The 13,275-nt window shown below is 25.2% G+C and overlaps 1 protein-coding gene across 1 annotated transcript; it reads right to left on the bottom strand.

Annotated features, from left to right (window-relative positions):
- Positions 1 to 10,242: 10,242 nt before the first annotated feature.
- On the bottom strand, positions 10,243 to 12,418 carry LOC108777502 (glutamyl aminopeptidase). The gene is made up of 4 exons (XM_018544413.1): positions 12,099 to 12,418; positions 11,182 to 11,358; positions 10,903 to 11,073; positions 10,243 to 10,432 (listed from the first exon to the last, which is right to left on the bottom strand). Exons 1-4 carry the CDS (start codon positions 12,416 to 12,418, stop codon positions 10,243 to 10,245), a joined length of 858 nt encoding a protein of 285 aa, XP_018399915.1.
- Positions 12,419 to 13,275: the final 857 nt, after the last annotated feature.

The following is a 13,275-nucleotide window of genomic DNA, read 5'->3' as shown; positions in this document are numbered from 1 at the left end:
TACATTATAGACAATATATATTATACAACTATATGCATTCTCAACGTATTTACTCACACTGTATCTTCATCTTCGTTCATGTAGGAAGTTCTGATTAAACCATTTATGTTTTTATCTGAAATATAATCCATCATTTCTATATTTAAGGTGTAAATTCCGGGAATTACGAGATCGAAAAATTCAATGTCTAAAATGTTCGTTTCAGGAGTATATGAATATTTCATTGGTTTATGAGTTACACCATTTCTTCCTACTAATTTTGTCTTGCGAGTATACATAAATTGTAGCGTATAATTCATTGGTATAGGAATTGTCTTGCTTATTCTTATTCTATCTTTTTCTTCCTTTTTCTTTTGTTCAAGTACAAAATTTTTGAGCCAATTATTTAGAAAATTATTTAATACGTGTAATTGTATCTTATGGATTGAACGTAGGACATGGATCATTATTTTAAATTTTCCGAATTGTCCAAACCTGTCTTCTTCAATTCTTGGTATTATATGCTCATTACTTGTTGCGTTCATGGTTTTATTGCGATCATATTTTTCGATACGTAAAGTTAGTTTTATATCATAGTGCAACGGTTCCACATAATATGCTATAGAAGGTTGAAAATCATTTAGAAGACTCAAATTATTTAGCACGCCTATAGCATTATCATCTTCTGGATTATAGGAATAGGTATCCTGTAGATATTTATACGTAATATCAGTAGTTATGTAAGTGAATAATATAGTGGTATTCAACAGCGTAGGTAGCCAAAAGTTTCTTGGTACGTATGTCGGCCTTTCCATTGTATTACATCAATTCTTGTGCCAAATACTTTCTAAAACGTTTTTATTTTAATAAAAATGGAAATATATAAATTAACAAATATAGAATATTGTTGACGACAGCATGTTGCTATTCTATGGTTAGAAATTATTGGAAAATTTATACACAAAAAATTGTTTTATTGAAAATTCTTAAATTAAAATTTATCGAGGAACATTTAGATATAATCGAACATTTAAATGTAGTACCTATCTAATTACATCAAATATTTAAATAATATATTTTAAACTTTACTAATATTTTTAGCATTTTGATAATTATATTAATTACATTAATTTCAAATTTTAACAAACAGCTTATTCATTTTTTACTATACTTTTTATCTTGAATTTTATATCAGAACATTTTTAGATGACATTATCTGCACAATTTTAATAAATTAAATTCGTATTTTTTATATATTTATATTTTTTAAAAAGTTTATTTTTCGAACGAATACATACACATATAAAATATTATAATAATAAATCAAAATGGATTAATATTGTATGTAAATAACACAACACAATAATTCTAAGCAAAAAAATCTTATTCGATCAAAGCAAATAATAATGACTAATAATAAAACTAAATAAATTCAAATAGTGAAACGGGCAACGAGCCAAATAAAAACAATATGATTAAGTGAAACAAAGACAATATATTAAACGAACAATAAATAAATAAAACAAACTTTTTGACACCGCGATCAGGTCATTATCAATGTAAACAAAATTTAGATTTAAATAACGGATTTATTCTCTACAAAAGATTGTTATACATTACATTATAAATCCGTAGGCTTGAAATGGAAGTCAATCATAATCTTTCGGTAAAATTTTTTGGTTGTCCATTATGTATTTATGTACCGCAGTATAACAATAACAATTAATATTAAACTGGCCGTAGATATGTATATAATATTAAACTCTTTTCAAATAATAAAAATTGTCATCACAAAGAATAATAATTAAAATAAAATAAAATTGCCTTACACATAGAAGAAACACTGTAAGTCTCAGTTGGAGCAAATTGCAAATTGGAAAGTAAGATGTTGATAATATCAAATACTGTAACGTATTGGTGACAAGGAAAAAGAAATCGAAAATGAGGTATAAATGGAAGGGGAATGTAGGACGACTAGGAAGGGGAAAGACACCGTATTATATTGGAATATGACTCTGGAAGAGAATCCGTATCATTTTGTCTATAAGTTGAATTCCGAAATCAATCTTTTATTATAGGGTGGTTCAATATCCAATTTTTAAGTTCTCCCAATCAAAATTTATGGTTCTTTTCAATACCATGAAACTTACTTATGTAAACAATACCAATTCTTATTGGACCGCTAAATTTTAAACCAAATGAGATGAAAACCGCCACAGCATTCTAAGCTGGATCATGGATGCTTCTAAATAGTTGTGCGTGAATTTATATAGTACGAATGCAATTCTTCGATTGCGCGTCGAAATTTTACTTATGTTTACTTACGTAAACTCTGCATGTAACAAATGCTTGAAGCATTTAGGTTAAACCCGGTATATACGCGCGTCAGGAAATACGCCGCAGAAGTCAGAAAAAATAGAAGGAGTGGAGATAATTTTCCGTCAATTACTTTGTTACATGCCTTTATGGTATATTAGTATTATGTTATGATTTCAGTTCTTTACTGTTAATATTAATGAAATTATTGCGAGTTAAATCGATTTTTTACTGTAATAATTAGTAGTGCCATCATAATTAATCTACATAAAATGATTATTATAGAGCGTGTAAAAAATTTAGTGGTTATTTTGCAATACATATGTGTAGAGGAATAGTAAAGCATGTTGTATAGCAAAATACAAGTGCTTTGCTCCTGTATTGTTTGTTTAATTAGTTGTCATATATATCCCATCTATTTGGGATATACGGCATTTTTAGCGAGCGGGATGCTGTGCCGCAGCACAGACGCTCTATTTAAGAAGTTTTTGTTAATTCTAACAATTATATTTTGCATTAATGCAAAAAATGTTGATAAATCTTAAACGTTTAAAGATTATTTTCAAAGATCTGAAAATTTAGCATATTAATAAGAAACAACTTTTTGCTTGTCTTATAGTGTATGCTCATGCGCGTGTGCATACAATGTACCATATTTACAAATGGGTATATTCATTAAGATAACTCAGGTATTTACTCGAGGATTTACATCGCAAAAGTAAGAAAAAAATACATAGATTAGGGATGAAAACCATTACCATTTTAACGAAAAAGTGCTGACAGTCTAAATATTAATAAACTTATGATACGATGTTATATATTTTTTAAATACAATAAACCTATTACTGATACTATTTTCTTAAAAATATTTTCTTCATTTGCGTTATAAAGCTAAATGTTGATAAAAATAGTAAAGCCCAAAACACAATGCGAGGGAATAGCGATAGCGATAAGTTTCAACCTATCAGAAATCGAATACACACCGGAATACACATTTTTGATAGATGAAACTTATCGCTATCGCTATTCCCTCACATTGTGTCGTGGGCTTTAGGATTAGACAAATAAAGATATTTTGAAAAAAACATTTAAACATAATTGTTTAGTGTAGCTGAATATATGGTTTATTATAAATTATAATAAACGAAATTATTCTTATAATTTTTTTTAATTAATAATATTATAAATATAACATACGTAATAATCTAAGACCATTAGTAATATTAATAATGAAGAATTATAAGTTTGTCTAATACAAAAATAATCCCTACACTAATAATATTAATAAAATACAATTAAAAAAAATAATTTTCATAATGTGTGTGTTAGTAATTATTTTTTATTGAATGTAATTAAAAATAAGGTATACGTAGAAGTATTTGAAATTTAGATAGATGACCGTTTTGCATTTGTGTTATTAACAGTTTACTTATTGTATTTTCGTTATCTCCAAATATTTCAAGAGAAATTATTCATTTAATTTTAAAAATAAAAATAACTAGTATTCATTAATTTAGAAACATCCAAGAACGCTGACGATGGATTTCAATTTCGAATAAACGCCTGTCAAACTTATCTAGTATTTGTGATACTAGTAAACGTGTAATTTTCCTTCCTTTCACATTCAATCTTATAAATATATCTATCTGATCTGCAATCTTTAATATAATAAAATATCATACAGTGAATATTTTACTCTTAAATAAAAATTAATAAGAGTAATATTAATGGCTCTTTGCCCTTATTAATTTTTATTTATATTGTTTTATAGGTACAGAGCCTTATTATTATATTAATCTTATTTTAAATATGACCGTGAAATAAAACGACTTTATGAATAAAATAATTATTTTCTATAAAGAGCATGAAAATAGCCTATACTAAGTCTTACATTTAAAAAATTAGAATTAATATTAATGTCTATACATACATATACAGAGTTAATATGTATATGTTTATACATGTTTACACTTTACAGTTATCTTTATTTACAAATATTTATATTGTAACTATGCTTAATAAAATTTTGATAAGTAAATGTAATACCTATATTTAGAACTTACCATATTGTATCTTTCCATAGAATATATATTGTTAATTATAAGAATTAGTAATATAACTCTGTTGATTTTTCTAAAAAATGTAACTTATTTTTATAATTATGTAAATTACCACAATTATACACAAACAAAACAGATTACCAGAAAAATTATTATTACTTTGATTTAAGATCATGCTCCAACAATAAATTCTGAATGATCTTATCATTTTTATCACCCTTTGAAACAATGGCATAAAACGCTTTAATATAAGGTATAATGACTTGTTTTGCTGAATTAAGTTTTTTCATATGAAGATCCCAATCATTAAATAAGAAAAATAAGTATGTCTCATACAAAACAGCAGTATCTTCCATGCATGCTAAATATTCGATATAGTTTTTAGTAGTATTTTTTGGCCATATAAATTCCCTTATATATACAAGTAGCCATGAATAATATGTAGTCGAATTCAAAATCTTAAAAGCATTACAGTACGTCCATTTCCTCCATTCTGGTTCGAGTCTATAGTTTTTAATAAAATAATAAAAATATTATTTATAAAAATGTTTATCACATATAATTAATAAGTCTTCTTATAATATATCCTGCAAAGTGTGTGTGTAAAAGGTAAAATATTATTTATAAAAATGTTATTTATTATTTATAATTTATAAGGCTTCTTATAATCCTGCAAAGTGTAAAAGACTGTAATTGTATAGAAATAATATTTATACAAAAAATTACTTGTGTTGTTTAGGATATTCGATACTTTCTTCTAACTTCATTTTGGCTGCTTCCATACAGGAAGGAACTTCAAAGATACATGCCCATCTTGCGAGTTCACGTCTTAAATTTTTTAAAAAATCATCTTCCGTTGAAATTTCGTTATATCCTATATTCTTCATAGAATCTTCCAATAATTCTTTCATTTTTACCTAAAATCACGTTTGTATTGCCTTATTGCTGCGAGAAGCATATGATGTATATCTTAAAATTATAATAATTCTCTCGATAGATCTTTTATTTAGACTACATTCCAGAACATTCTTTCCGAGAAAAGTTTTACTCTATACCATACAGTAAATGTTACATGTATTATATATTTTAAGTAAAATTTTCTTTAGAGAGTACATTTTGAAATATATTATTAATATATAAATAAAATGAGAAATTTGAATAAAATATTTGTCGTTTACAATGTAGAGTCAAGACAGTGTTTTTGCTCCAAGATATATTATATTTATTTCAAAGTGATATTATACAGAAATGTATTAAAATTTTTTTAGTAATACATTTCAAAATCACAAAAAGACATTTAAAATACATAATGATATATCGAAAACACATAATATATCGAATATTTAAAAATCTTAAAATTTTTATGTAAATCTTTCTTATAGGATTAAAACACTGAATTAAAGTGAAATATACGAAATATTTAACATTTATATAATATAAATCAAAACAGTTTTTTAACTAAAAATATCTAATATTTTCGAACGACATTATAAAAAAGCATATTAAAATTTGTTCGGAACTGAAAAATGTTTACTTTATTTATGAATCCATTACGCATTAACATTTTCTTTGACCGTAAATAGAATTCTTTCCATTATTTAATTTATTTCTGTTAGTCTAATTTTCATTTATAATTGAGAATGTTGTTAGATGTATATTTTTATATTATTTAGCAGTTGTCATTTTTAAGATAATATTTTACTTGCTAACTAATAACTAATAACTCTTCAGTAAAATAATATCTATCAGATATTATTTTAGTCATCACCTTAAATTTCATGAAATTAGTATCGTTCTGAGAATATAATATCATGTCCGATATACGTTCAAGCATTTTGACTATAGGATACCATGCTACAAAATTTGTTTCATGCGATAAGTATCTTGTGAGTTTCGAAAAGATGGATATGTTAAGCTGATGCGTCATTAAAAAATGACACGCGTCATCAATAAGTTTGACACAATTAATGACACTTATGTTTTTATATCCTCCAGATTTTAAGTAATATCCAATTCTGCGCCAGTTTTTTGACTCATAATTGATACGGTAGTATGCTGTTATGTAACAAAAAGGTTTTATTCATGATTATTTTTTCGTAATCAAATAGGGAATAATACGTTTGCATTTTTTCATTTTCTTTCTTTCTATTAGAAAAATATGTTTAAGTTTTTATAAAAGTATGTAAATATATTAAAAATGATCACACTTTAAGTATGGGCATGTCTACAGTTATACATATTCTCACTTACATAAAAAGTAAACACTATGTATAATACGTATATTTTATTTTCTACAAAAACTTTCTGAAAATATAAGAATATTGTGTAATATTTTATAGTTTCGTATAAATTTTAAATTTTCGACATTCAAAATTAGTATTCAAGCTATATATGAAAAATAAGAGATTTGTGCTCTGTTTATTAAAAATATATTAACAAAACAACATAAATTATTTTTTATTAAGCTTTTTCGGATATTATTTATGTTTTTTATACTACCTACATTTATGTGTTTGCGACATTCCCAATAGAACAATTCGTTGGCGAGGCATTGGTTAAACATTGCCACCCATCAAGGATATGTATATCAGACATTAGACCAATATTGTGCCAATAAATTGTGCTACTAGAGATTTTTGATATTTATGTAAATAAAAATATATAAGACTTGCACACACACACACACACACACACACACATACACAATATAAAAATGATTAAACATGTAGCAAAGAGTATATATTAAATTTTGCATAAGAGTAATAAATATAATTTACCAGCATGCTGAATGTCGAACATTACTGCGTCATTATTAGGAATACCTTTGAAATATTTATACTGTACTTGTGGTGTTAACCATACTTTAATGACTTTAGGTAAAGTAGTATTTCTCATTATTCTTATCGGTATCCACCATCCACTATTACTTGAATTGGAATTATATGTCAACACTGACCATAACAAGTTTTTTTGTTTCCAACTTACGACAGGGTATTGATCAAAATTTATCCAAGATATGAAATTACATGAATATTCTTTTGTTAAATCTCGTAATATGGACCAGAATTCAGAGACACTCGTTGAATTAAATGTGCTAAATAAAAAATTCGTTGTTATTGGCACAAAATAAGTGACATTGTCGATCGAATATAATTCTAGAGTTATATATTATACTACACTATGTATATAGGTATACGTATAATGTGCGTCAATAAAATGAAGAATAAAAAATGGAAAGTTGAATATAAAAAAATATACGAAAGTATAATGTAACTGAAGCAGTTAAAAAATTTTTAAGAATCGCTTTGCTTTGTCCGTAATTTATAAAATAAGAAGTGGCAGAAGTGTAATTACTATATTATTTTATCGTATTATATATAATATTTATTACATTAATTATATTTGTATTTAATATATAATATACTAATAATAATTATATTATATTGTTGTATTGCTCACAGTTTGTGTAGATATGTGCGTAAGCCGTTTCGAAACACAACATCGGTAATTAGATCTCGGTACATCCGTAGAAAAATAAGTACTATTTGAGAAAATATATGTAAATTAAATTTTATTAAACATATTTTTTTACACAAACAGAAAGATAGAAACATTTATTTAATTATTCTTCTAAAATGTACCTTTATAACGGGGAAAATTAAAAATTGATTCAATATTTGACACTGTATTAAATAGTGGAAATCTATCGAAATAAGAATCGAAATAAAGACCTTCATTTTGACTCTGAACTACAAACAAATCTATCAGCTGAGAATTATTCAGAATCTAAAAAAAAAACACGAATTTTACACTTATAAATATTAGATAAAAAATTATTTTATTTTTCTGACTGATATATTATTAAATAAGTTAAACTATTTTTTAAAGCGGTTTAAAAATAATAAGTCTATATTAAAACAAGTTGCTATACGTATATCTTGTACATAATAAGAGGTTTGAAGAGCAAACTTTTAAAATGCATTTTGCCCAAAATTTGCAATTTTTAGAAAACAAAAAAGCAGAAACTACACATACAACAAAACCGTGCACTTTACAGAAAATAACAATATGTCACTCAATAGAATGTGACGTGTTAAACAAAATTGCTGTAAACAATTGCTAAAAATACTAAACAAATGTACTTTGCGTTTCTCTAATTAAAAAACATAATGTACACTTCAAAATGTCTATATTTTTTCAGTATATAAATTGACAATAAAAAAATATTTTCTAAACATCTCAGAGTTACTTATAATATAAGATAAGCTACTATTTGTCTTACATCGATAAGACACGGTAATTCTTAACTCTAAAATTAGTTTGCAATTTTAACAACTGTGGAACAATTGTTAATCAGTATTTTTTTTATTATACTTCCTTCGGTATATACAATATGCATGTTGGCGGTCGCATGTTTTTAAGATTGACAATCTACTACCATCAGCCATGTAACTGTTGGATATAACATTTAAAGATTTCATATCTCATAACGTTGCTACCACGAATGCATACTGGACTATGATTTGCGATTCATAATTCAACATTATATGCTGTAAAGTAAAGTATTTCTGAAAATGACTCAAATTTAAGCAGAAACGTACATTCATATATTATTGACTGAATTTATATATTAACTTACTTCGCAATATTTGTTCCAGCGCTAACTTTTAATAGTTTCGTTAAACGTAGTTATTGTGCATAGTCTTATTATAATATGAGTCCTTAAACAATAAACATTACGCCATTTCTAATTAAAAAAATGAAATTTCGGACAAAACGCATTTTGAAAGTCTGCTCCGCATTTATTAAAATTAGTTGAGAGGACTTTTTAATGTTGTATTTATTCCATGTTATTCTATGTATATTAAGAAATTATATGATTATATATATATATTATATATGTATAATAATTTCCAAAAGATTCGAAATTTTTTTTCCATTTTAGTAGTTTTAAATGATAAAAAGTGGAGCTAATATAGATTAATAAATTATAAATAAATACCAAATTTAAAATTTGTGAATCATGTTTAAAGATCATGCTTTTAAGTCTGATACAATATAAAGTACAAATCACATTTGAACGCGCAAATTTTAGGTGATAGGATTCTAATTATAAACTTTAAACGTTTATTATTAGAAATAGAACGAATATGCAGGACTCTTAGTATTAAAAAATTGTCAATGAAATAAAAATGCAATTAAGAGTCAAAATTAGAAGTGTGATCTAATAAACCATTTAATATTATATTATAAATTAAAATAAACTAAATATTCACACTATAAATACGCACGCAATCAAATTAATATATGACAAATTAAGTCATATTTTAATTTGTTTGCGTGCGTATTTATAGCGTGAATTTTTAGTTTATTTTAATTTATAATATAATATTAAATAGTTTATTAGATCACACTTATAATTTTGACTCTTAATTGCCTTGTTATTTCATTGACAAGTTTATTATTAGAAAATTATTATAACCTCAACATTTGGTATTAGGATTTTTGTCTCAAAATAATCTCAGGAATCTACCTTTAAGTATTGTTACGATTTTTATTGGACATCTTATAAAGATACTAAAATTATCATTTATTATTTCATTACTTTTGTCACAATTTTTATATGTCAATTTTATTATTGAAAATATGTTTTTTTTTTCAAAAGTAAAACCATTCATTTGTCTTTTTAAATAAAAATTTATAAAATATTAATAAATATTTTTTGATTCTCTATACTTATATAATTTCTCGATTTTATGTAGTTTACTAAACTGTTTTCTATAAATTATAAATTATATAAATTTTCTAAAAGTATGAAACATAACATTGATAATTTCATCTTACGAATTAGATAAATTATTATTATTCACACATATGATATTAGCAATTAAACAACCTTAGCAACAATTTCGTCACCGAATAATGTAGCGAGACCGTCATGCAACCAATAATTGGACCAAAATGGACCAAGTGTATCTCCAAACCATTGATGTGCTGTTTTACGTGTTATGCTGCGTGCGATTTCTATTCTGTTCATTATGTGTCCTAACTCCTCATGATAAATAAGTTCTCTTTCCCTAAAAGATTTTTACATGTAAAATTTTAATGATTTAAATCTGATATGTATATATATAATATAATGTAATTTGTTTTACACAAGCTAATTTTTTCTTACTTTGTGTACGAAATATTACAATATAAATGTTATATTGTATTATCACGCATATACTTTATTACGGCGCGGCGCGAGACGCTATACAGTATCTCTTGTAATTATACTATATAAATTATATATATATTATAATATATTATTTTGAAATATAACAAAGAATATGTTATACAATTTCAAAAATTTAAATATTTTTATTAAAATAAGTTAGAAAAAAATTGTTTGGATCTTTATTTCATGTTTTACTATAATATAATATATTAAATACATGTAATTGATTATTCTAAATTTATGGATTTAAAACAATATCTAATAAATATATCAATGTTATTATTTTGTTATTTAAGAGATTATTTTATAAGTAGAAATATGTATTACGAATGAAAGACGAATCCTAATTTCGTTGTGATGTTGTACGAAAAATGTGGAATTACAATATGGTCTATCTTTGGAATCTTGATTCCTCCAAATTCATATTCCAAATGAAATGAGATATTTTTCATAACTTGTTGCGCGTAGAACAGAGATTTTGTTTGAGAAAACGACTTCCTGTACCACAAAATAATATAGTTGTTAATGTTTACATGAAAAAAATTACACAAAATGATCGAAACTTGAGAAGTAGAGATTGCAGGAGTGGTATAAAAGTGTGCCCACTTGAAATTATGTTCAATATCATCGCTATCTAGCATTCGCAATGGCATGTTGGTTAAGGCAAAGAAATTTGCAGGATGTTTTACAGAAATAGTAAACGTTGTCTTTAGGTGTCGCTCATCCCAACAGGGAAACAATTGTCTAGTTCCAGTCTCTTGGATGTGTGGAAGGATTACCCATCTATAGTATAATTTAATAAATTATAATTACTTTTAGATAAAATGGTATAATAATAATTGCATAATAATAAATTTTTAATTATATACTATGATTTAAATATATGTGATATTAAAAAAAATTGATATAAGGTTACATACATATAAATGGAGCATTCGGATAATATATATACTAATTGTACATATTTAATTAATGATTTTATATAACGTAGCATTGAATATATAAATTTTTACCATAGAAATGGCTTCTGATGAACAATACGGAACAATTACATTATAGACAATATATATTATACAACTATATGCATTCTCAACGTGTTTACTCACACTGTATCTTCATCTTCGTTCATGTAGGAAGTTCTGATTAAACTATTTTTGTTTTTATCTGAAATATAATCTACTATTTCTATATTTAAGGTATAAATTCCGGGAGTTACGAGTTCGAAGAATTCAATGTCTAAAATGTTCGTTTCAGGAGTATAGAAATATTTCATTGGTCTATGAGTTACACCATTTCTTCCTACTAATTTTGTCCTGCGAGTATACATAAATTGTAGCATATCATTCATTGATATACGAATTGTCTTGCCTATTTTTATTCTATCTTTTTCTTCCTTTTCCTCTTGTTCAAGTACAAAATTTTTGAGCCAATCATTTAGAAAATTATTTAATACGTGTAATTGTATCTTATGGATTGAACGTAGGACATGGATCATTGTTTTAAATTTTCCGAATTGTCCAAACCTGCCTTCTTCAATTCTTGGTATTATATGCTCATTACTTGTTGCCTTCATGGTTTTATTGCTATCATATTTTTCGATACGTAAAGTTAGTTTTATATCATAGTGCAACGGTTCCACATAATATGCTATAGAAGGTTGAAAATCATTTAGAAGACTCAAATTATTTAGCACGCCTATAGCATTATCATCTTCTGGATTATAGGAATAGGTATCCTGTAGATATTTATACGTAATATCAGTAGTTATGTAAGTGAATAATATAGTGGTATTCAACAGCGTAGGTAGCCAAAAGTTTCTTGGTACGTATGTCGGCCTTTCCATTATATTGCATCAATTTTTGTACCAAATACCTACTAAAACGTTTTTATTTTAATAAAAATAGAAATATATAAATTAACAAATATAGAATATTGTTGACGACAGCATGTTGCTATTCTATGGTTAGAAATTATTGGAAAATTTATACACAAAGACTGTTACATTGAAAATTCGTAAATTTAAATTTATCGAGTAACATTAGTTATAATCGAATAACATTTAGATGTAGTACCTACTAACTACATCAAATATTTATATAATATATTTTAAACTTTACTAATATTTTTAGCATTGTGATAATTATATTAATTACATTAATTTCAAGTTATAACAAAAAGCTTATTCTTTTTATCTTGAATTTTATACAATATCAGAATAAACATTTTTAGATGACATTATCTGCACAATTTTAATAAATTAAATTCGTATTTATATATTTATATTTTTTAAAAAGTTTATTTTTCGAACGAATACATACACATATATAAAATATTATAATAATAAATCAAAATGGATTAATATTGTATGTAAATAACACAACACAATAAATGTAAGCAAAAAAATCTTATTCGGTCAAAGCAAATTACATAATGACTAATAATAAAACTAAATAAATTAAAATAGTGTAACGGGCAACGAGCCAAATAGAAACAATATCATTAAATGAAACAAAGACAATATATTAAACGAACAACAAACAAATAAAGCAAACGTTTCGACACCGCGCGCGATCGGGTCATTATCAATGTTAACAAAATTTAGATTTAAATAACGGAATTATTCTGCAAAAGATTTTTATATATTATATTATAAATCCGGATGCTTGAAATAGAAGTCAATCATAATCGTTCGGTAAAATT

Source organism: Cyphomyrmex costatus, unplaced genomic scaffold (assembly GCF_001594065.2).
Source record: "Cyphomyrmex costatus isolate MS0001 unplaced genomic scaffold, Ccosl1.0 scaffold441, whole genome shotgun sequence".
Classification (NCBI taxonomy): domain Eukaryota; kingdom Metazoa; phylum Arthropoda; class Insecta; order Hymenoptera; family Formicidae; genus Cyphomyrmex; species Cyphomyrmex costatus.
This window is presented reverse-complemented; position numbering and strand designations above follow the sequence as displayed.

What these genes read in the sequence shown, in the direction of transcription:
- LOC108777502 (XM_018544413.1), bottom strand. Translation starts at nt 12,418, where the DNA reads ATGGAAAGGCCGACATACGTACCAAGAAACTTTTGGCTACCTACGCTG. An exon ending in GATATTGAACATAATTTCAA is followed by an intron (nt 11,074 to 11,181) that starts GTGGGCACACTT and finishes TTTGTGGTACAG; the next exon opens with GAAGTCGTTTTCTCAAACAA. An exon ending in TTAGGATTCGTCTTTCATTC is followed by an intron (nt 10,433 to 10,902) that starts GTAATACATATT and finishes AAAATCTTTTAG; the next exon opens with GGAAAGAGAACTTATTTATC.